Here is a 23,136-nt window from a genome sequence, read left to right as displayed (position 1 = left end):
TGGATATGTCATCGCTGGTGCAAGCAGTACCCACTAATGCAGTTCATCCCCTCAGTCTGTACGCCAACGGTTCTTTGCAGCTAGACGTTTATATTTGTCAAAGTACCCAATAAATATTTTCCACCCCAAGAGTTTTAATGGGAAAGGTAGGATGTGCTCTAGCTGGCCAAGAACAGCTTACATGTTGAAATACTGTAGTTGGTGAAAAGATGCATCGGTTCAAGATACTTGGCCAATTTAACATGGACATCACCACAACAGTCACAAGGTCAGCGGCGAGGAGAGCTGCACACATTTGAACCCAAAAACAGAACACAACGCCCAGGGAGAATCGTTTTGAAGTGACTTTTGTTTTGTCCTTGATGTGAATGCCTGGTATGTGAATCATCCTTACACGCCGCAACCGAAATGCAAGAGCCTTGTGCCAATCCAGCGACTTTAAAAGTAGTAGATAAAAAGAACATTCCCCGTTTCACCCTCCCCTTGACCCGGGCAGATGAAAAAAGAATAAGAGTCTTGGGGAAGGGGGGATAATGTTTCTTTACCGCGCTCTATCTGATCGCATTCGGGACAGAAACCCAACCACCACGCACCGCACGCCCTTTTGTCTTTCCTTGATTTCCTTTCGCAAGCAAGCACCTTACATGACGACACCAGAGTTGCTGGCAATACGCTGGTAATTGTTAGCGTGTGATTTAACAGTGTAGTCAGCGGAGGAAGACTTACGGGCCACAACTCAGCAGCCTCCTTACCGACGGGGCCGGTAATGGCGGAGCCCTTCATCTCACCCTTGGGGTTGACGATCTACAAATCAAGTTAGTCATCCGGCTTCCAATCTTTGTTCTTGGATCAAACATACGACACCAGCGTTGTCCTCGAAGTACAGGAAGACACCGTCGAATCGCTTCCAGGGCTTGGACTGTCGGACGATAACGGCGGGGTGGACCTTCTTTCGGAGTTCGGGCTTTCCCTTCTTGACGGTGGCCATGACCATGTCACCGACACCACCAGCGGGCAATCGGTTCAGGCGAGCACCAATACCCTTGACGGCGATGATGTAGAGGTTTCGGGCACCGGAGTTGTCAGCGCAGTTCATGACGGCACCGCTGGAGAGGGAGTCAGTTTGCTGGATCGGACAAGTGATGGGTGGAAGGAATCGTACACAGGGAGACCCAGGGTCATCTTGAGCTTGCCACCAGGGGCACCACGCCTGTGAAGAGCATGTCAGTATTCTGTTATCTTTTGAGATTTTCGTCTCTCGGTCTCGGTCCCGTTCTCGCTTCAGTGTCGAATTTTTCTCTGCCAAAATTGCCGCGTGGTGGAGGTGTTCGGTGGTGGTTGTTTGCCAAGCTGCTGAGTTCGAAGTCGAGTGTGAAGAAAAATTCAATACCAAGGAGGCATGAATAACTTTGTCACCAGCCGAGACAGCGATGCCGTGTTCTCCATGCTGTAGTCGTTGTTCGTTGTGTGCGTTGACACAAAATTCGGCTCGATGTTCCCCGCCAAATTACCACCACCATTTCTCAGAAAGAATTTCCAGCTCTTTGCGCATTGGGCGCTCTATCACCGAACAAGTTGGCAGAGACGATACGATACGAGAAGCGAGAACGAGGGACGAGTCCTGTAATGAGTCCGCAGAGGATGATACTTACGAGATCTTGGCCATTGTGTCTGAAGGGTTAGTGTGGCGTTACTTCGTGAAGATGTCGTGTCGTGCCGGGTCTCGAGATGCCGTGAACAAACAGTAGCGCTTTCCAGTTTTCAGGCGAAATTGTTCGTGGGGGAACCAAACCCTAGACGAGGCAGGTGCGATGCACGTGACTCGCACCTGCCCGAGAGTCAAATTGAGGGTCCAGCACGAGAGCCAATCAGGACTTACCTTGAATTACCGTAGGTAGGTACGATGAAGAACAAATTGATAGGTAGTCACGAAATGGTCAAAATTATCAATATACAGAGCTCGACACTGTGTTCTTTGATCTTATTGATACACTGCAGTTCTTGTCATGAGAAATCTGATGTACCTTAATCCAATGGAATAGATGCTGTGCTAAAGACAATCTGCTAAGATTTGATCCAGAAACCGACTGATCCCCGGCTCTATTCCCGATTGAACCCTCACCAGCCAAACCCCAGCGAACCACATAACAAACAGGACCCAATCGTTCCCACCAGGACCAGCCTCCGTCACACACTTCCAAGAATTCTTTGACTACATATTCATTATTTCCAACTCGCCCTCCAACAAAAACGGGCTTGATCACCCGGCAAAGCACGCCCGGTTAGCTCAATCGGTAGAGCGTGAGACTCTTATGAGTACGCGATCTCAAGGTTGCGGGTTCGACCCCCGCATCGGGCTGTTCCTATAATACATATTCATTGATTGAGATGTGCTTTCTTTTTGACATTTTGGCGTGGAGAGTTTCGTGGAGAGTTTTGTTGAAGCAGTGGTGATGGGAGACTGGTCAGGTCTGTTGCAATACCAAGCTTGAAATCATCATGTTAGGCTTGGCTTCCTTTATCACTCATGCCATGATTGAAAAGTGTATCTTTTCCTCCTTCATTTATCTGAACGTCTCTTTATTTTTGTGTGCGTCTACTGGGTCAGACGTGTAAGTGCTAAGAATTTGCGACAGTGTGTCTACCCTGGAACAAGTAATGAATATCCAATATCAGAGTCTATATATCAGAGTCCACTCATATTATGTGTCTCTGTTTTGCAACTGACTCCCAAAATTACGTTCCTTCTGATTCCATCCTTGAATCTTTCACCAAGTTGCATAAAGATCGCCAAATCGTCATAGCTACCGGAACCCGCCAAACTGTCCGGTGATTCGGAGCCGATTTTCACCCCCACCGCATCGTGAAGTCCGGACCTCGGCTCGCCGTCCTGCAAGTCCTCACATGCCCATATCCAGCAGTTCAGCTTGAGCCTTACTCCGCATTTGCTGGATACGTCGTATATGCTTGCCAATCCCTTTACCTAGTACTCATGTCTCTGCTGTTTCGCGCCATCAGGCGCTCTTTGTCGCGACAACCTCTACGTGATACCAATTACGCCCCTCATAGATGTAATCATATCCCCAGACTTTACCTGCCTCTCATGTATTTCCGACAAGAGTCATCATCAGCAAATAAACCTCCACCTTCAGTACCGCGACCAAGCTCCTCAGTGCTCCTTTTGTCACCGGCTAATGAGGTCCTCTTGCTTCACCGCGTCCATACGTCTTCTTCGTTTGCCTCAGCCCACGTCTTCCCGGGTGGAAACTTGGACCCTTACCATGACGGTGCCATCCCCGATGAGGGATCACCAGAGAGGCACCAGGATGGGCTCGCATACAGAATAGGTGCAATCAGGGAGACATTTGAAGAAACAGGTATTTTACTGGCGAGGAAGAACAACGAGCTTGTAAATCTGGACGTCAAGGACAGAGACGCTGCGAGGAAGATGATTCATGGGAATCAAGTCAAGTTTCTGGAGTGGCTCGAGTCAGTAGGCGCTGAGCCAGATCTTGGTGAGATGAACAACCAATATACAGAAGAAAACGTTATTGACAATCCCAGATGGCCTCATTCCGTTCACACGCTGGGTCACACCGGCAACCAACAACAAGCGCTTCACGACACAGATGTATCTTTATATGCTCCCACAGTCACGTAGCGATATGCCATCTGAGATGCTCATCCCTACACCTGACAATGGAATCGAGCACACAGCCGCGCTCTTCGCACCAGCGCAATCCTTCCTATCTCGGGCCTCGACCAACAGTATCATTCTCTTCCCGCCACAATACTTCCTCTTAAAACTGGTTACCAAGATCATAACGAGCTCTTCGGAAGGCACGGGACCGCAGCATATTTCAGAACAAAGGGAGCAGCTGCTATCGTTCCTTAAACAAGTGCCCACGACAGAGACGGAGAAGGGCAAGCAACACAAAACATCCATGATTCCCTGGGCCGATAAAGTTATGAGCCCACATAACTTGTTCATAAGAAAACAGGATAAGAGGATTGTATTGGGACTGGATAAACCAGGACCTGAGCTCAGAGATTCAGAGAGAGGAGGGGACTGGGAACGTGTGGTTCTCGTCAATTTCGGCAAAGGGGGACCGACCAACGTCGAAGTAAGGGGGAGAGAAGAAGTCCTGGAAGAAGAGAGACAGAGTAAATCTCAAGAGGAGAGGCTATGATTGCAGAATGAATGGGATTATAAGCTCAACAGACTTCCTCTACAGCGGCATAAGAGCCACCAAAGGAAAGAAACAGAGTGACCCGTCCGTACAAGTGGGTATAGCCAGTGAAAGCTCAGATTGAACAAGATATATTAAGAAGAAAGCTGGCTTCATCTATGACCCTACATATAAGTAATCACAAAACATAGATATCCAGTCTCAGATACAAGCTCGGAACTATTAAATCCACAAGTAACTCGCTCATCAGAAAGAAGATTATCTAGATTCATCGGCTCACAAAACAAATTCCCACGGGTATCATACAAGCACATTCACCCCCAATACACACCATCTATGGTCTTTTGGTTAATTCACCATCTTTTTGCTGGTGGAGCATCTATCTACATACCACGAACATTTTGGCTCCAGTGGTGCCAATTAAAATCCTCCCCAAGCATGTCGACATCATCCATACCCGCCGCCTGACTAAAGTTTGGGTTCATGTTTGGGTAAACACCACCCCAGAGATAAGGCGGCGGTACATCGTCTTTCGGTATTTGCATATGATGGGGGTTAAATTGCTGACCCATGTCTAATGCTTGCGTCGTCTGTGGTTGCGGCATCTGAGCAGTTGTCGTCATGGGCGTCGTCTCAGTATTCATGGCCTTCATTTCGGCTACACCGGCGTCATTCAGTGGCCAGAAGCCTGCCATGTTGAAGTCGGCGCCCTGTGACATTATGTTGTTCATAAAGTCCATCGTAGTGTCAGAAAGATCAAAACTTCCTGGAATGTCGTTGACTGACGGTGTCCGAGGGCGAGATGGGATCTGTGCTTGTGTAGTAGGTTGGAGCATTTCTGGTAGTGGTGCAGGACTGAGCTCAACCGGGGTAGACGTCGGTATGTTACTTCCGTCGGCGCGCACCAGGTACCTCCATTTTTCCCTGATCTCATCCATCTTGTTGACATTCCGATCAGTTTCCTGGCCAAATCGAGTTTGGTACCTGGGGTTTGTCCTTTCTTCAAATTCCAAACGACGAGCTTCTTCGGGGTTGCTGCGAAGCCGAATAATCTCTGCGGCGCGATGTCTTTGTGCTCTGGAGTAAATTCTCCTTATAGGCATCACAACAGACGTGTTGTCGCCAGATCTCACAAGCTGAGCTGGGTGATCCTCATACCCATTGATCGCTTCCCACCCACGCTCCACGAGAGGAGTCCATGGCCGACGGCAACTGGCTATGAGAAAATAGGCCATTGCAGACCAGTTGGTGTAGGTTTTGAATAGCCACCTAAACTGTTTGCATCTTGTATCGTTATTCAAGATGTGATTGTACTCCGCGATTTCAAGTGCTGCCAGGTAGGCTCGCTCCCTCGCCTCTTCTGAAAGTGCGCCTTCGCCTTCGGAACCGGGAAAGAGTACCGGCTGATATATAACCAGAGTCATCTTGGCCATGATGATTCGAGCAATCGAGGCAGCCATCCAATACAAAGGATCAGTATCAGCTGTGACGTGCTTCAGAAACTTGTGCTCAACCCTCTGATAAACATCGATGAGCATGTTTTCTCGTTCAGCAAGAGTAGTGTTCTCCAGAGGCATGTTTTTGGGACAGAATGACATGGATGCAGACGATAGTCGAACAAGGCGTCTGCCAAAACCTGCAATCTCAAAACGAACAATCGCCACCGCACAATCAGAGTGACCTTCTCTGGGCTCAGGAGCTTCTGCCAAATCGGGCTTTATGTCAGCATCGTTGATATTGCTTGGCATCTGCGTGTCGTAGTCAGTAATGATAAGGTCGGTACCCAGCTCATCAGCCGATCGAAGGTCCAGTAAGAGTAATGACCACCAGAGACGTCTCCGCATCTCTGTTTCAAAGGGGCTCAACCCAAAATGTGATCCATCGCGGTGAAGACCCATACCCTGAGCCAGGTGAGCTACTAGGCCGGTTAAAGACCAGCAGAAGCGGCTTCCGTCTTGGCCCTTAACTACAAGAAGGAAGATGAGCAAAGCCTGCATGATCGGAGTGTCCAATGAGTTGAGAAAGTTGGCTTTGGCGAGCGCCTGCTCAACGGCGAAACGGTACTGTACGAGGACATCCTCTTTGTTGACACCAAGATTGGCTCGGACCTGGGTTAGTGTTAGCATCTCCACCATTGTAGCTTAAGATTTGAATATACCTCATCAGGGTCCAGTGACGTTATCGCAGCGTAGTATATCGCCCAGACCAGGGCTTCGTTCCCAGGAGAGAGTTGCTTGTGATCCCTTCTCGCATCTCGAAAAACAGGCTCCATAGTGGGTATATGAAGCACTTTAATCAGTGGCTCTACATTCTCCTGATATACAGACCACAGGAATGGAATGACTGTAGGCAAAGGCCAGTATTTGTCCAAATCAACCTCTGTGGAGCGATATCCGAAGATGAAAGCGTTATGGTTCGCTGAGAGCGCAGCGGCAGGTGAGCAGTCCGGCGTTTCCTCCAAGTCGGATTCGTCAAAGTCTTCATCGGTGAGTCTTTGTGTTTCTTCTCGTATCGAGTCGAGCTGGTTTACAAGTCAGCCACCAATTTACAAATTTACAATAATTCCAGATAAACTAACCTCGTCATTAAGTTTTGCCCAGAGTCCATGGCTGACGTATTTTCGACTTCCACTGGTATCGTTGTCGTTCAAGACCAGTCGACCAAACTTTTTATGCATACTTTTGCGGGTGCTTTCGCTCTGCTCGCTTGTAGCCTCGCTGCCTCGCGGGCTTTCACCAGTGATACCGGCGTTGCCTTGCTGCGAGGACGCATTTGACAGGTGTCGTTGAGTATTATGTGCAGACGTGTCAAAGGAATTGTTTTGACCAGGATGCACAGCTTCAGGCGAACTGGCTGATGATTGACCTTTGCCCCCTGACTCTACCTCGATCTGACCGCTCAACTCTTCTACGATGCCCTCCAACTTCCTCAATCTCTTCATCAACTCTATCTCACGTTGGCTTGAGTTTTTGGGTGGCGCATTAGGGTCTTTTCGGCGCGGCTGCCGTGGTGCCCTCCCGGGAGCTGGAAAGACGCATGGGATCTGTGCTCGACGACAGTTGGAACATGGCATCTGCTTGTCGCAACGGACCTTTCGGCGGCGACAGGTTACGCATGATCGCGGGTTGAGGGCGGGGGTGTTGCTTCCGGGTTGCTGGATCGGGCTCGTGTGGGCATCGGGACCGGTTGTCTGATAGACAGTAACGTTGCCTTGAAAAGAGGTCGGCTGGGTGTGGAAGGAGGCATCTTGGTGGGCTATGGATGACGGCGACGTTGTGGACTGTTGCGCAGAGTCAAGCCCCTCAGACATGCCGACGTTGTTGAAGCCGGACCCAAGGGATATACTATCCATGTAGTTGGACATTGTCGTGTTACGTTGGCCAGAGGCGCGCGATGATAACGATAATCGAGTCACGGCAACGAGAATGCGTGGGGTATGTCAAAGGGACAGGCGAATAGTTTGCGGACTGGGGCCGTAGGCTTGGAATGAACGGAATGCGGGCGAAAGAGCATCAACGACCAGGTGCGGTGACGCAGGCGAAAACCCCCACTGTCGGGTAAGATGTCAAGTCTCCAATAGACTTCCCGTCGCAAAGCCAGAAGGGGCCAAGAAGAGGCTGAGAAGGCGGTAGCTGTGAAACATAAGAAACGATGCGGGACGGGGACGTTGGTGAGAGACTCCAAAGTCTGGGTCTGGGTCTGGGTCTGGCTGTCTGGGTACCTGAAAGAGAATGAGTTGGTGGGGAGTTCGGATGGGATGGATTGCTCGCGTTGTATTGACGATCCCTTGGCTTTGCCCTGCCTTGGCACCAGCGTCCGTCAAATAAACGAGCCGAGCTGACAGTGATAGTGACAGTTGGTAGTGGTACAGTAGCAGAGTAGATGGCAGGTACTGTACCGTACAGTCTGCCCGTACTGTACCCAACCGTCAGCCAAGGTAGCACCCGACGGACAGCCCTCACTAAAATTCCGGGGACTTTTCCGTAGGGTCGTAGGGCGGAATAGTAGGTAGGAACCTAGGTATGTAATGTATGGCATGGCATAGCATGGGGGTCAACGCTATCAATCTGTCTCAAAGTCTACAGAGCCTGCAGAGCCTGCACGAGACCTGGTTTCCTATTTGATGGCTTCATTGTATGATTATTCATTGATATCGGTCAAGTCAGCACTAACTCCGCGTTGGGTGCTAGCACCAAACTCGAGAGCTGATTGTTGTCGTCATCAAAGACATGCGTTCTGACCTCAGCAATGCCTGTGCTGCAGAGTCTGTGCTACAGCTAACGGTTCGGTTCTGTCGATGATATCGATATCGATAACCATAAACTGTAAAGTTATGGTTAATTCCGACATTATTTACGATGCACCTGAGTGCAAAAACTGCGAAATTATAGGCGAGTTTGGGTTCCCGAAGCCTCCGACTTGCAAGGTCAATCAATGGGAGGGGTTCCATAAAGTTGTCATAATGTCCAGCCGAACGGTTCAAGAATGCAAAGTCAATGCACTCGCTATTGGCTCTAATCAGCCAATAATTAACGGAGACCGACAATATCGCCGAACTCATGCCATTAACCTGGCCGTTGCTTTATCAAGGCTCGATGTTATACGCCCTCTACTCAAGCTGTTGAGCAGCTTGGTTTGCCCGTTATTTTAGTTGAACTTAAGTAGGTATATGTAAGCAATTTAGGAATGCCGTTGATATTCGCATCACATGCAAAAGCGGAGTCTAGTTAGTAGTAATGACGCCTAGGTATAATCGATATTCTACCTAGCGAACCCTGAAGATCTAGGCTTACACATAGTCCGCCATGAGAGACCAAGCTTATCAACACCACAGCCCTTACGGCATTTGATATCACGAGCCACTATCAGAACGGCAATTCTTTCGCCATGTAATGCCAACACGAACTCATTTAACAAAGTTTGTGGGGTTTCTGACAGGTCACAATTCGATTGCCTTACGTTGATCGGTTCTCATAGAAGCGAGATCGTCTCCCGCAGGTTATGATAGTGGCTTTGAAAGTTTAAGGCAACCCAGTTAGTTGGTATGTACAGAGTATCACTTGACACATCCCACTAGATTAGATGGGATGTTACGTCAATTGAAAGATGCGATTGGTAGCCTACAATGCCGTGAATATGCGGCTTTCTCCTGACAATTGATTGAACACATCAGAACACGCTTGGTGTGCGATAACTTAGATATGTCTGCCGAGTTCCTTATCTCGCTTGGCTAGATTACCTCCCCAGAGCACCTGATCACTTGATGGTTGCATACTTAATAAAATGGAATGGCTTATGTTCTTGAAGTAACACTGCCTAATCGACTGTCCTCAAGAATTCAATGTGCCCGTTGGCAGTTCAACGCATCGATATGGGACGATTAAACACTAGTATCGTCAACGGTACGGCCCCACCAAGGCCGGCGGAACATGCATCATAGCCGAATGCCCTCGACTTGAGAAGCCGCATCGGAGCCGGCAAGTCTACAGTATTAGAAATGTGGCTCCCTTTCTGAATGACTTCTTTGTTGGCACCATGATATTGGCTCAGATCATGGTCACAATCAGGTCGCTTTAGCTCTTGAGCTAGTGCACCAACGCAACCCTTTGCCCGATATTTGCCAGCATTCCCACCTGATATGAGCTCCAATATTCTGCCACTTTCCCCTCCGTAGTTCTGATCCTCGCTCAATGGCGCGGCACAGGGAGTCAATGCAGTATGGGGTCGTTGCTCAGCTGCCCTACTTGGATTAACATTCCACCACTAAGGGGCCGACAAGTAAAAGTGATATGGCGAGTATGGTGAATAACGGTCTGAGACACCGAATCCGGTGAAGTTGTGGGCGCCAATCTTTCAAAGCAGAGCCTCAATCTCGCCACAGCTATGAGATGCGATTCAATATCGCCTATGAGTGATACCAGTTCGGGAGACCAGACTGCAACATTGCCAAGTAATATTGCCCACTGATTCGTTGGCTTAATTGAAGGTCGGATATTAGTGTGGTAGGGTTATGCATGTCATGGTTGTAGTTGAGGGTTTCCAAAGGCTAACCGGGCCGTTGGCGGGGTTCAAGCGTCGAACCTTGGGTGAAATTGGAAGCATGACCGTCGACGAAGATGGAAAGTCGCAACCAAGTCGTTGCGGTATGATAATGCTTTCCCCACAGATCAGGAAGATAGGAACCGGAACTAGCAAACACAACTGGAAAGATAGATCCGTCATCAAGATTTCACCGGCCCATTGTGCCCCACGAGAGACCCCAGACACAGGGAAGTTAGCTGCAGTATTCGAGATGCTTGATGAGCTGTCATGATCTACCATAGAGGTGGACGGTCAATCTTTCCAAGAAGTCTGCAACCATTACCCAGGGTCACGACAAGGACCCGATGTGCTAACGGCATCCTTTTCCCCGATGAGGAATCCGAGCTGTTATGCGTCGACAGCGCAGCCGTCTCATGTGTCCCATATTGGCTTTCCCAGCAGCGCAAGCCAGGCCCGCGAGTCGTCATTGGCGCATCATTGACACCCTCAGACGCATCGCGGGTAGACCGATTAAAGAGTCACACCCTATCGCGGTAGCAGAGAAGGGATGCAACATCGTCTTGCTTAATGGTGTGGTATGTATTCTACCAGCGGAGTAGAAAGGCAAAAGCAGAGCCGCAACTGATGTGGTGTGATATCATTGGTGTCTAGCGGTATGGCTCATGATCAAAGAATCGAGGGGCGGTCCTAATGAGGTTGTACTGAGGCAAGTGAGAGATAAACCTTGGTGGTAAGACTACCACAGCCTAGAAATATAAATTAGCGACTCTTCGACCTCCCAACCCAATCTTTTGTTCCAACAACCACGTCGTTCTTAAAAATTTCTTCTACATGCGCTCAAACAATCTGCCAGCATTCAGCAAATTCACCATCGCCATAAGAATATCCAAGCGTTACTGAATCAGCATGTCTGATCCGTCTCCGTAAGATCGTCCGAACAAGCTCTTGGTCCACAGCACTAATAGCAACAGTATGGAGAGGTGGGAGAAGGGGACTGAGCTGACTGATATTTGGGCACAACAGGGGTCAGGCAAGAAGCCCGAGAAAAGCAAAACACCTGAAAAGAAGAAATAGAGTGCAGGGAAGGACATGAATTGATACCCGCGCCGGCGCACTTGGAAACAAAGGAACCAGAATGTATGGGAGGATGCCTTTGAGAGGCGACCCTGTCGTTTATAACTGTATTCATTATCGTTGCCGTTTAAACATGAAACTCGTCTTTTGTCTAATTGCACAGTGAGCATCGACCCTTCCAAATTTCCGCCCTAGCCTCGCCAAAAGTAATTGTAGGAGATCTGACGCTGTGCTGATAGAAGGTAAAAATGAACTATGCATGTGACAGTAGACAAGGGTGCATATAGGTAAATGCCGACGAAGGAACGCCATACTCGCCATCGTGTATTATCAAAATCGCTTTCGTTCCTTGCCGCGGTGGTTTGTTCGCGGCACACAGCATACACTTTTGGAGTCGCACCATTTCTTCACATCGTTGGAGTCCACCTCTCCATCATAACCCACACGACTGAGCTCGCCTGTATTGAGCCATGCTGCGAGATCCTCCAGTATGATGGGCTCGTAAATAAGTATTCTTTCATTCCATGATGGATTTTGCGGGTCTGTAGTCCGTGGAGCGGACTTGATGGCATTGGCGATATGCTCGAACAGAGCTACCTCCTCATCGGTCTCTGTGACTGCAAGTACCGTCTCTATGTCACCATTGGTTGAGATAGATATATCGAACGGGGTCGAAGAAGGAGACGTCTGTTGAAGATTGGACTGCGGTGAAGACGCGAAGTCACTCCCGTTATCTTCAGAGTCAGGAATTTCAATCACAGACTTTTGGGAAGTTTTGCCCCGGCGAGATGATGCCTTAGTCTTTGGTGGTGAAGCTGACTTGCGCTTGGATGGGGAAGTAATACCCGGCGATGACTCGAGGCTGTCCTTTCTTGGCCGGCCGGGACGTCGCTTAGGAGTCTCAGGGGGTTGGGCGGAAGGCGGCGGTTCCTGAGGCTCCGAGGCGCTGATACTGTTCCTCTGCGATTGACCTTTGGCCTTTTTGGAGCTCTTTGCAGCTTTTGGGGTGATCTTTGTTTTGGTGACTTTTGTTGTTTTGGTCTTAGCAGCAGCAGGCGATATAGCTGTGGCATGAAAGCTTGCCTGGCCTGTACGAGCTTTGCTCTGCCAACATTGATCAAGCAAGGCAATCATTGCGCTTCTTCGTTTGATAGGTTTAAAGCCAAACTTCTTGATTTCCTTTGCCAGACGGATGTCTGTAAAGTCCTCGTAACTAGGTCGTGGTGGCTGTGGCGGAAGTTCAGGTAATCTTTCGATCTCCTCTGCTGGTGATACTAAAGTCTCATCGGCGGCATAGTTCTGCTCAGGCCTCGCTGGGCCAACGTTTGTGCTAACTGAAAAGTCGCTGTCGGAAAAGTAGGGGGAATCACCCTCCAAGGCAGACATTGCCCTTTCACCGGGCAATGCTGGAGTTTCCGGCAACTCGACCCTGGGGTTGGGTTCACTTGGAGCATGGCTCTCAATCATGATAATGCTATCATCTCCGCCCACATGGTAACCGAAAGGGTTTGCATTAGCGCTCTCCACCGGCGGTATTGTTGTGTCCTCTATCAGGTTTATGACTTCCACATCAAAAAGGTCTCCTTCAGCATCCCGAGCGGCAGCGTCCCAAAGTTTGCTTCGTTGTTGTTCCGGTTCGATACCATCACTCTGAATAGTTATGGTAAAGTCTATGTCGTCGTTCTGATTCGATTGTCTCAAAGCAACTTGAAGATCTCTCAAGACAGTTGGCGATTCTTCCCTAGCCAGCTGACTGGAGGTCCCAAAAACAAAATCTTGGTTAGCAACCTGTGCCAAAGCAGCACTTGGCGACAGCAAAACGGGTTGAGGTGGTGCTTTCTTTTTAGGGGCTTTTGCAGTTTTGCGCCGCTGCTTTCCTTTGCCTTTGAGGTTGGTTGGCTGCGCATCAGCAGCAGTACTGGTATCATTATTGGCGACCGAGAAGTGATCCAACAGAGAAGCACTTGATGCTTCAGGGTCGGACTGACTAGGCACCCTGTAAGCAGCAGTAGCAAGTTCTGTGATCGTTCTGGGCTTCTTCTTCTTTGGAGGAGGTTTCTTTGTGGGTGACTTCTCGGGTTCCGCCACTGAGGAGCTTGTGGTCTTGGTAGCCAATAGCTCAATGCGCTTCCTTTTTTTGAGGGAGCTCGAATCTTCGTCTGAAGCATGTGCAGTGCGGCATACTGATTCCGAAGACTCTTCCGCACAAGTATAGCCTCCTATAAGATTTTTGAAGACCGGAAGTGGTTGATCTGCCTCAGAAGAGTCCAGCCTTTTGAAAGTGGACGAGTCTGAATCGATGCTTACCACGGTCTTCTGGGCAGGGGGAGTCCAGTCTAATCTCCGTGCAGGTGCTTGTTCCAAATGAAGGGGTTCATTCACATTGACCTTTTCAGGTTTCTCAGTTGCGTCGTGTTTCTGTGCTGGCGGAAAATGGTTACTCATAGTACCAGTCCTCTTTTTCTTTGTCTTAGACTTCACTTGGGTATCGCCAATGTCTTTGTCGGCAGCATCGCCTTTTGAAGACTGTGACTTGGTTGAGGGAATCGATTTAGTTCGTTTTGGCGCAGCTGGTTTTGTGACTTTCCGCTCTCGAAGTTTCCTGGATGATTTCCCGGTAATCTTGACTACTATTATATCTTCTTCCTGTTGAATCGGAGCGGCAGAATCTCCAGCTATGAAGCCACCGTTGGCCAAAGCTTCATCCGCCGAGTCCGCGACGGTTTTGGAATTGGTAGTAGTAACAGATGCCTCCAATGAAGGCGTCGAAGTGACCTTTCTCGCAGAAACGAAGCCCGGCATTTCATCCATTGGTAATGTTGAAGTCCGGTGGCCGTTCTGGTTCTGAGACTGACTGTTTGCGAGGACCTCCCGGAGCGGTGGAAGATCAGGGGATGAAGAATTAACAAGAAGTAACTGGCGTCTTGTATCGCGAAGTGGCGACAACCCCAAGACATCAGGGGATACCATGGCGTTCAAGATCATGGATCGAGAGCGCACAGCGCATCTCGGACCCTTTATTCGTGGCAGAATGATGTCGAGGTTGAAAAGACGTTGCAAATACGAAACGGCGGGGTCATAATTTGGAAACGCCTTGATTGCCTTTTTTTGACTCTTGCGGTCATGAGATAATGGTTCGCCCATAGGCAAGGGGGTCCGCCGCCAAAAACTGCACGCTACTAAGACGCTAGGAATGTAGCGTTTGGTTTCGCGGCGCGCTGTCACATGACTCTCTGTCTCACAACTCACGACTGTCTCACGTGACCGAGTGAGGAAGGAACGACCAGCTCCATAGGGCAAGAGCGCCCCACACCACAAATTGAAAAACCACCTTAAACAATTGCTCCTTCTCCCACTTGCGACGACCTCACCTCCCGCCGACACTACCACTCAAAAACCACCCAAAACCACCCCCCCAAACAGCCAAAATGGAGAACGACCGCGGCGAGATTGTGGACCTGTAAGACATCACCTCGGATATTGGTTTTGGACGTGCGAAGGAATAGATGAATCATGATACTGATACGGCATCAACAGTTACGTCCCCCGCAAGTGCAGCGCCACCAACCGCATCATCAAGGCCAAGGATCACGGCTCTGTCCAGATCTCCATCGCCAAGGTTGACGAGAACGGCCGTGCCATCCAGGGCGAGAACCACGTCTACGCCCTCTGCGGTTTCGTCCGAGCCATGGGCGAGAGCGACGACTCCCTCAACCGACTGGCCCAGCGTGACGGCCTCCTCAAGAGCGTCTGGAGCGGACAGCGATAAATCAACAAAGTGTGGGAAAAAGTTACTCGACATCTGGTTCTGAGAATCCTCGAAAAGGAATTCTGATACGAATGGACCACAGGGTTTTGGGTTCGGGCACGAAGGCAATGGGTGAAAGAAACTAGGGTTGGCTGCATCTAGCAAATCCACTTCGAGGCGTTCGGCTCGATTTTGAGACAACATTACGATATCCCGAATCCGTGTTTGAAGATGTGATGAACTGGTTACAATCCCCCGATACGGCTGGCAAAGTCTCCTAGGACAGACCTTACAAGTCAACCTACTCCGAGGATTCTGGGGCTACTCTGATAGTCTCCGTGCCGCAGATTGATTAGGCTCTGAAAAAGCCGTAGCGCTCAAGTCGTTTGCTATGGTACAGATACGGGTCTAACATGAATTTTCAGTTATGTGATTATCTTGAGCATGTGCAATTGCTATTAACTTGACATCATTCTCCCAGGTCGTCACATGCAGCCACTACGTAGATGCCAGTCCCTCCGGACCACTTGCTATTATTGTTTTCGCCCATTCTACTAATCATACGAAATACTCTGGATGAAAAAGGCGCTCAAAGATAAATATGTGTAATCCAATTGACTTATACCGAGTCTGGTGTTCTCGTATTGAGAAACAAACCCCGCCATATGCGTGCGATTCTTCCATCAGTCCAATATCAGACCAATGCATGGTTGACACTAGCGATTCCTGAAATTCATACTCTGAATAGGGTATCATTTAAAGACTAATAGAAATGTTTGCTCACTGAAATGCGTTGTTGCGTCTCTCAAATAATTGAGACAAGCATATCAAAATTATAGAAATACAAGCGGCCTACCCCAAACCACACTTGCAAAACTCAATTCCCGCTCACTTTACTCATCGATAGCGAGTCCCTCTTTGTAGGCCGCCAACGCTCGCTCCCGACAATCCTTGTGAGTGACGATAGGTTCAGGGTATCCCTTCTTCTTGGCTTGAGGACCGGCCTTTCGATTATACGGATCATGAATCGCCTTATTGTCAAGGTCTTTCAGCTCAGGAACCCACTTGCGGATGTAATCGCCGTCAGGGTCAAACTTCTCACTCTGTAGCAAAGGATTGAAAATACGGAAGTATGGTTGAGGGTCGACACCGACACTAGCACTGAAACCCCAGCCGCCGTTGTTCGAGGCAAAGTCGCCGTCAACGAGATGCTCCATAAAGTATTTCTCTCCTTTTCGCCTAACTGCGAGTTAATGGGGCAAGTCCAAGAAGATGAGGAGTATCTTACCAGTCCAACAAAAGGTCCTTTGCCAGAAATGAAGCGACGATCATGCGGCATCGGTTGTGCATATAACCTATCGTATTCATCTGTCGCATAGCTGCGTCCACAATTGGGAAACCTGTCCGGCCCTCGCACCACGCTGCAAAGTGGTCGTTATCATATGACCACGATATGTTTGAGTATTCCGGCTTAAAGGGCTTGTTCATACTGGTTATGTTAGCGAAAGAATGGGCATCCGGACAGCAGGCTGTACTTACCAGACGTATGGCCAGTTGACAAGAACATGCTTGTAAAAGTCTCGCCATGCAACTTCACTAATCCATGTCTGGATACCATCGTTGCCTCCATTCAATTTCTTGGTCTTGTTCCTGTCACGCGCGGTTCGCACACACGTTCTCGCACTGATTGTCCCAGACGCTAGATGGACCGATAGTGAGGAGGTAGCTGCATCAGCCGGTATGTTCCTCTTCTCATGGTAGTTCCCAATCCTCTCTTCGCAAAATTTGTCTAGGCGCTTCTTTGCCTCATGCTCTCCGCATGGCCACAGCGAGCGTAAGCGCTCCTTCTCCTCATCGCCAAGTCGTTTGCTCTTGGGTGCTTCAGGAATTTCGGCATTAAACAGCTTTTTGAACTTCTTACGTGCGCTGTCCGGGTTCTTCTCAGGTGGTTCATACAGCTCCAATAGGTCGAGATTCTCGTGGATATGAGCAATCCATGTCTTGAACCATGGAGTATAGACTGCATATTGTTTTCCAGCACCAGTATGAAGCTCCCCCGGAGGGACAATGCAGGTGTCGTGGACGACTTCGAATGCTTTGCCGTTTTCTGCAAAATCCTTGATCATCGCGGCCTCTCTTCGCAGTTCATCAACCTCGTACTCCATGTTGGCATACAAATGACTTGCGCCCCATTCATCCATGAGCTCCAGTATTCGATCGGGGAGATGCTTCCTCTTCTCGACTGTCTCTACATACAACGGGATATCGAGCTTCGCGAGGTCTTCCTTGATAACTGAAAGTGTCCGTAACATAAAGTCGATTCGCACCGGGGCTCTCAGATGGGCCTCGTAGTCTTGTGGGCTGATAATGTACAGAGCAATTAATGGAACTCCCGCTTCTTTCGCCTTGTCACTCGCCAGAGCCAAGGCTCTGTTGTCTGATATTCTCAAATCCATTTTGAACCAGTGAACAACGGCATCCTTAACATCGATACTTTTGCGCTCCTTTGCCGTGACCTCGAGAGCATCAACCAGATCCTCAATTGGGCGGGGGATCTCGTTGTTGTTGTAGGCGCGAGCTCGCGCATTGCTCATTTCTGCCGGATAAAACTTTCGGATTGCGATCCCGTTCTCTTCGGCCTCCTGGGCTTTGTGATGTGGTCGGCGCAAAGCATCTGATGAGCCGGAACCGTTCATCTTGGAGGTCTTTGCCTTTTTAGCAGTACCGCCTGCTGAGGGAGACGAGGACTCGCGCTTGAGTCGCTTGGAGGGCATTGTCGTAAATTTCGCAAGGGACAAGAATGCAGTATTTCGAGGTGTCTGTAACTGCGATCTGAGAGACGATTGCAATACTCTCAGGGACAATATCTGCATGTGCGATCCAAATCGCGACATGAGAAGGCGTGTACGGAGTACAACTACCTAGGCAGTTTCGATTGTGTATGTGAAGAGAAGTAACCAGGAAAGGGGGAAACACACCAGATTTTCCTAGGTACTCAAAGCATCCTGGCCTTTGCTTTTTCCAATACCCATATCTTATTTACTGCAAACAATAACAGTGGCTGACTGGGAAGTGTGAAACTTCGATTTGAAGTACGTCATGATGTTCCTGGCGATCGAAGCTTCCACCAAAGGGATCTGAGATTCACAGATCTTTAGGGGTTTAGTGTCCGATCTTCTTCTCTGATTGGCTTGTGTCTGTTTCTGTAGCAGTCTCGAGGAGCCCGTGCTCAGTATATCCACCTTCTGTTACCTCTAGGCCGTCAATTATAACTGGAGTTCGATGTGTAGGAAAAGATGAAAGGAGAGCTTTTCCTAGCACTCTCTTCGTTATGCAACTTACCAAGCTACTTCAGCAGACTTTCAGAGAATCCATCATGAGTTCTACTTGATGTCGCTATTCGAGCGGCCCAACATTGTAATTGCCGAGATTGGCTACAGAAACCATAAAAAACACGGCATTGCGTACCTTTGTCTTCTGGGGTAATCGATTTGGATGCCATTCTTCTACTATTGACCTTGGAGCAGCACATAAAATACCCAATTAATTGCCTTCGAGCAGCGAGTGCCTTGTCTGTTTATTTGGTAACCTATAGCGCAGCACTTGGTATTGTGTTAGAATAAAGACGACACGGCAGTTGCGGTTTGACCTTCCGGGATGGAGCTTTGTGATTGGTTGAACGTTGTCCACAGGCAAGAGCGATAGCCTGACGACACCTTGCTTGAGTCCTTCGATGCCTGCGCGCGTCAATCTCACGCGTTTCTCTCACGACAAGGACACACAATATCATACTCGCTGTTCATTTCATATTCTCCGCAAGGTTTTTTTTTTTTTTTTTTTTTTTTTTGGATTTGTGGCACTTTTCGCTGAATGTTTCCGTGAACCGTGACACGAGTCGGCCAGCCAAATATTTCTTCGACTTGAACACTGCCTAAAGGAGAAGAAAGTCCAAGAAACACCCCTCTCTGTCGACTTGTACCACTTGGACTTCCAACATCTTTGACAAATCTGGCCTATGGAAACGAAGCTGTGAACCAAGTTCGGCCCTGGTTCCTGAACAGCATATTCTCCGACCTTTCAATCTTAGTGCAGTGCATCCTCACCAGACTCGCATGTTGTGCGCCGCTTCTTTGCATACATTTCCACATCTGAATCCCACTAAATCCCACTGAACTCCTGCCAAATCTACGGCTCCAGGTGCCACGCTGAAATAAAAGCGCCCTCAGTTTCATTCCACCGAAGAAAATTTATAGCAGGAGTGTTATTGCAACTCACCGCTGCTTTCGAGAGTTGGGACAGCTGCTCTACTGTTATCAACGTCATCTCCCTGCCTCATCAGCCATGTCCCTCAACAAGTCATGGCGGCCCCTGCCGCTCCAGCCGTCTCCCGACCTGCCCGTCCTTCTGGTATCGTTCCATACAGAGACGTCGGCGTACACTATTCATATCACTGATATGGCTAATATGTGGACCGAATCGCTTGATCGCAAGCAAATTTCCATGAGAGGGTGGAATGAAAACACCAGTATCGACCCCAGTGAAACTCAAGATAACATGGCCAAATTCTTGGCAAGTATCAGTACTGCTTTGGACTCTTCTCAGCCAGGTCACTACGAAACGAGTCTTTGCTTAGACCATGATGATAGGTCTGAAGCAGGCGAGGACGATCTCGTTCTGCGAATTACCTGCGAAATTCCTGAACTGCAGCCACTCCAATGGCCCATGTACTTGAAGAAATTACCCGCAATCAATATAGCCACGAACCTTGTGCTCCCACTAATACAAACGCACCATGCAAAAGACCTGGAAATTGCATCTCTAATCCAGAGCCTGGGACAAAAAGATGCAGTCCTCACCAGACTCCTAGATAAACTAGAAGCAATGGGAACAGGCATGGAGCATATCTTCAATGCTTTGTCCGGGAAGAAAAAGGTTTCCAGGGCCGTAGCGGCCGAAAAGGTGCCTGGCCTTGCACCTTTCGATCGTCGTCGCTGGAAGGCGGATCTTCTGTATAAACAAGACAGTCCCAATAACCCGCAATCATTAGTAGAGAGTGTTTTTGAAAATGGGGGACTCGAATTCGAGCCCATGTCAAACAGCACCGAGTCACCTCAACTGGATCAATGGTGGCAGAATTTTGAAGGTGTTTCGTCTGTTGCATACCAACAGCAGCACAAGGCGGCTGTCGCGGACAGCTCCTTGATTCCAAAGGGCGCGGGCATAATTCCTGTCGAGGATGGAGATGACGACTTTCAGGTTCAATCTACACCCCCGCACCTTACGTCCAAACGGAAATCGATCGACGCAAAGGAGACGCTGGCCGCTGATGATGCCTCTACAGAAGGCGAATCGGCGGGTAGTGTATCACCAGTCCGAAACGCACAAAGGGTGGACAAGCCAACCCGTCGTCTGGGTGCACTTGGTAAAAAGAAGCAGTCAACACCACCTCCTTCACCTGGCCCGGTACTATCTCAGAGAAGGTCAGATTCAAAGAATCAGCAGCAAGACGATTCGGAGACGGCATCCGAAGCAGAAGAGGACGATGCAGTAGTTTCACCTCCAGCCAAAGACCCAACCCCGTCGTCTGTTTCTCCTGCCCGGCCACTGGCAAAGAAGAGAGGCCTTGGACGCATTGGAGGGGCTAAATCAAAGCTCCCAGTTGAGAAAAGCTCTGCACTTGATGAACCTGAGGTGATTGAAATCAGCGAGTCCAGCACAGCTGCAGTTTCGCATCGCCCGCCCCGGAAGTTGGGTATCATTGGAAGACAAACAACCAAGGTGGATGAGTCAACACCAAATTCTGATGAAAGGGGTCAACGGGGTCGGTCTGCTGTAAAGGAAGCTACACCAGAGCCGAAAGCAAGAGAAACTTCGCAGGAAAAGGCTGACAGACGGCGTGAAGAAATCAAAAAGGATCTTGAGAAGAAGGTAGCAGCTGGTCCCGCGAAAAAAAAACGAAGGTTTTAGATGCACTTGCGACCTCACCTCTGAAATACAAACTGGCTTGGACCTCACCCATCTCGGGTTGTCAAGATCATCCGACTCAAATAGCAAGGTTATGATGGGGGCAACTATCCACGAACGATGTTCGAGTATTTGGAGCTCAGTACGGCGTAAACCCCTGGTAAAGTTGACCAGAGTGCTTCGGCTTCTGCGACGTGTGATTTCAAGAGTTGAGCTGCGTTGATGCAACCAGCGTTCACTTTGGATAGCTTATATTCGAAACTAGCATAATGTATATCAAGCGCAGCATCAATGTTTTTTACTTCTTGGACTTCAACAGATATTGAACAACTTTAGTCGAGGAGAACTCCCCGTTTCATGCGTGTACACAGCGGATATGTAAAGTATCTACCCAACGGCGTAGAGCGCCATCGATGCACTTATATGTGTTCATGCTGTGGACGCCGAGCGGACGTATCTCGTGAAACCCCATTAAACCACGCAGAATCCTACAGCTGCAGTCATACACCAAGCACTATAACTCGGCGGATTCCTTGAATATATGCACACCAGCACCACTTTTCGAAAGTGCGCTGCTGGCCGCTCGCAAAGGGTCCAAGAAGTTGATACTAGATTGGCACGCCCTTCGTGATCTAAAACTTGCCTTTGACTAGGGTCACAGCAGGAGAGACTCACCGTTTACCAATGACCTTGCTGCCTCACGCCTCGGTTCCAAGGGGGACGTCGAGGGGCCCAATCGGCAGCAGAGGTTTTAACCGGCTCAAGTACGAGAACATGTCGGAAGGAGCTCTTTTCTAGCGATATTATCATGTCCTAACCAGGGTCAGATCTATTCTCCACAAAGTAAACTATTGATGGTCTATCCCGTCAAACACCTCATATCTCCCTAGGTTGTTGGTCTCTTAATCTATACAGGAGAAGCGAGTCCGACGCATGATGTGTTCGACAGTCGTTCATTTAGACCCAGAAACGATATTTCTCGTTTTTAGGCTCGGAGAACATGTTCCTTTACAGATTAAGGTAGTTTCTTGAATCAAGCGCCATCGGATTTTGAAGCAAAGTGGTTGCGGCCAGTTCTAGGACAACAATCCTAAATGACCAACATCATAACAATCGTACGATTGGGACTTGATGAGGCGTTACATGGCGTACGGCTGGATAGGCGCTGAAGACACTCTTCGAACTTCCAAGACACCACTTTCTGGAGAACTGCCAGACTTGGTCATGCTGCGTCTTTGAGATCTATTCTCATTGGACAGATGCCATAGTATTGTGCTGAAATTGAGGGGCTATGGTATACCATCTATCACGCGGCAGTCGCACACAACGGCAATGCATCAAACAGACGAGATGGTGGCACACACTCTGGACGTTTTCTCGTACTTGAGAGGTGACAGATCCCTGCCAGGCTGGATTGGCGCAAATTGCCAAGAAGCGCTTGGAGAAGTGTGCCTAGACAGAACCAATGAAGATGCGTACAGAAGCTGGGGAACTCCGAGGTCCATGTCAGTGTGGCATTACAGAATCCCCTACAACAAGGGTTCTCTTGCAGGGATTAGGAATGCGCACACCATGACAACAAGGGCCAACAGGCTGAAGCTAGCCCAGGCGACGAGAGTTGCCCGCAAAGAGAGAAGAAAGAGAAATAAGGACGGCGATGCATCTGTTTCAATGAATGAGGGATCAAACAGTCTAGCTGCGATATCGACAGGGCTGACATGGTGAGGTGACATCAACACTTGAGGCTTTAAGCCCACACCATGCCTTGGACGCCAGTTCTGGTTTCACTTCTTGTTTTTGGTATCTCGAATGTTTCCCTTGACGAGCTACAAGGATACTCGCCCTCGGCCATAGACAAATAGGCGAACTCTTGAGTCAGGACGGCCAATTATTGGAATGAGCGATGACTCTGTTCATCACTATTACTTTAGTGCGTGGCTTGACGATTATCTCTAATAGAGGAATCGCCGTCTCGTGGACTTAATCCGGGTTCATGGGTGGGTCGAATGTTGGTTGAGCTCTATTCAAGATCTCAAATAGGCTGGCAGTGTCGCGATCTAGTAACGGAATCTCTACAGATCGTGATACCATCTCGATAGTGGATCAAGTGGCTGCAAA

The 23,136-nt window shown here is 49.0% G+C and overlaps 7 protein-coding genes and 1 non-coding gene across 8 annotated transcripts; 4 read left to right on the top strand and 4 right to left on the bottom strand.

The window, feature by feature from the left end:
* Positions 1 to 331: 331 nt before the first annotated feature.
* FGSG_00802 (uncharacterized protein) lies at positions 332 to 1,749 on the bottom strand. The gene is made up of 5 exons (XM_011318213.1): positions 1,653 to 1,749; positions 1,163 to 1,210; positions 860 to 1,106; positions 727 to 804; positions 332 to 673 (listed from the first exon to the last, which is right to left on the bottom strand). Exons 1-5 carry the CDS (start codon positions 1,664 to 1,666, stop codon positions 641 to 643), a joined length of 420 nt encoding a protein of 139 aa, XP_011316515.1. The 5' UTR covers positions 1,667 to 1,749; the 3' UTR covers positions 332 to 640.
* Positions 1,750 to 2,276: 527 nt separating this feature from the next.
* Positions 2,277 to 2,359, top strand: FGSG_20511. The gene has a single exon. It is a non-coding gene; the product is annotated as a tRNA-Lys (tRNA).
* Positions 2,360 to 3,103: 744 nt separating this feature from the next.
* On the top strand, positions 3,104 to 4,190 carry FGSG_00801 (uncharacterized protein; the record flags this gene model as incomplete). The annotated part of the gene is made up of 2 exons (XM_011318212.1): positions 3,104 to 3,515; positions 3,565 to 4,190. The coding sequence occupies 2 exons, from the start codon at positions 3,104 to 3,106 to the stop codon at positions 4,188 to 4,190; spliced, it is 1,038 nt and encodes a 345-aa protein (XP_011316514.1).
* A 383-nt stretch (positions 4,191 to 4,573) lies between these two features.
* FGSG_00800 (uncharacterized protein) lies at positions 4,574 to 7,554 on the bottom strand (the record flags this gene model as incomplete). Its single annotated transcript, XM_011318211.1, has 3 exons — positions 4,574 to 6,298; positions 6,349 to 6,711; positions 6,769 to 7,554. The coding sequence occupies 3 exons, from the start codon at positions 7,552 to 7,554 to the stop codon at positions 4,574 to 4,576; spliced, it is 2,874 nt and encodes a 957-aa protein (XP_011316513.1).
* Positions 7,555 to 11,434: 3,880 nt separating this feature from the next.
* Positions 11,435 to 14,276, bottom strand: FGSG_00799 (uncharacterized protein; the record flags this gene model as incomplete). Its single annotated transcript, XM_011318210.1, has 1 exon — positions 11,435 to 14,276. The coding sequence occupies one exon, from the start codon at positions 14,274 to 14,276 to the stop codon at positions 11,637 to 11,639; it is 2,640 nt and encodes an 879-aa protein (XP_011316512.1). The 3' UTR covers positions 11,435 to 11,636.
* Positions 14,277 to 14,643: 367 nt separating this feature from the next.
* On the top strand, positions 14,644 to 15,672 carry FGSG_00798 (uncharacterized protein). Its single transcript, XM_011318209.1, has 2 exons — positions 14,644 to 14,766; positions 14,844 to 15,672. Exons 1-2 carry the CDS (start codon positions 14,735 to 14,737, stop codon positions 15,073 to 15,075), a joined length of 264 nt encoding a protein of 87 aa, XP_011316511.1. The 5' UTR covers positions 14,644 to 14,734; the 3' UTR covers positions 15,076 to 15,672.
* Positions 15,673 to 15,835: 163 nt separating this feature from the next.
* FGSG_00797 (deoxyribodipyrimidine photo-lyase) lies at positions 15,836 to 17,948 on the bottom strand (the record flags this gene model as incomplete). The annotated part of the gene is made up of 3 exons (XM_011318208.1): positions 15,836 to 16,293; positions 16,343 to 16,543; positions 16,594 to 17,948. The coding sequence occupies 3 exons, from the start codon at positions 17,946 to 17,948 to the stop codon at positions 15,948 to 15,950; spliced, it is 1,902 nt and encodes a 633-aa protein (XP_011316510.1). The 3' UTR covers positions 15,836 to 15,947.
* Positions 17,949 to 19,395: 1,447 nt separating this feature from the next.
* On the top strand, positions 19,396 to 21,318 carry FGSG_00796 (uncharacterized protein; the record flags this gene model as incomplete). Its single annotated transcript, XM_011318207.1, has 1 exon — positions 19,396 to 21,318. One exon carries the CDS (start codon positions 19,396 to 19,398, stop codon positions 21,019 to 21,021), a length of 1,626 nt encoding a protein of 541 aa, XP_011316509.1. The 3' UTR covers positions 21,022 to 21,318.
* Positions 21,319 to 23,136: the final 1,818 nt, after the last annotated feature.

The sequence above is a fragment of the Fusarium graminearum genome, chromosome 1, assembly GCF_000240135.3.
Source record: "Fusarium graminearum PH-1 chromosome 1, whole genome shotgun sequence".
In the NCBI taxonomy this organism is placed as follows: Eukaryota; Fungi; Ascomycota; class Sordariomycetes; order Hypocreales; family Nectriaceae; genus Fusarium; species Fusarium graminearum.
This window is presented reverse-complemented; position numbering and strand designations above follow the sequence as displayed.

Excerpts from the sequence above, each read along its gene's own strand:
- FGSG_00798 (XM_011318209.1), top strand. The coding sequence starts at position 14,735 with ATGGAGAACGACCGCGGCGAGATTGTGGACCT. Across the intron at positions 14,767-14,843 it reads CGCGGCGAGATTGTGGACCT|TTACGTCCCCCGCAAGTGCA; the intron begins GTAAGACATCAC and ends CGGCATCAACAG.
- FGSG_00802 (XM_011318213.1), bottom strand. Across the intron at positions 1,107-1,162 it reads ATGACCCTGGGTCTCCCTGT|CGGTGCCGTCATGAACTGCG; the intron begins GTACGATTCCTT and ends CTCCCTCTCCAG. Across the intron at positions 805-859 it reads TCGAGGACAACGCTGGTGTC|ATCGTCAACCCCAAGGGTGA; the intron begins GTATGTTTGATC and ends CTTGATTTGTAG.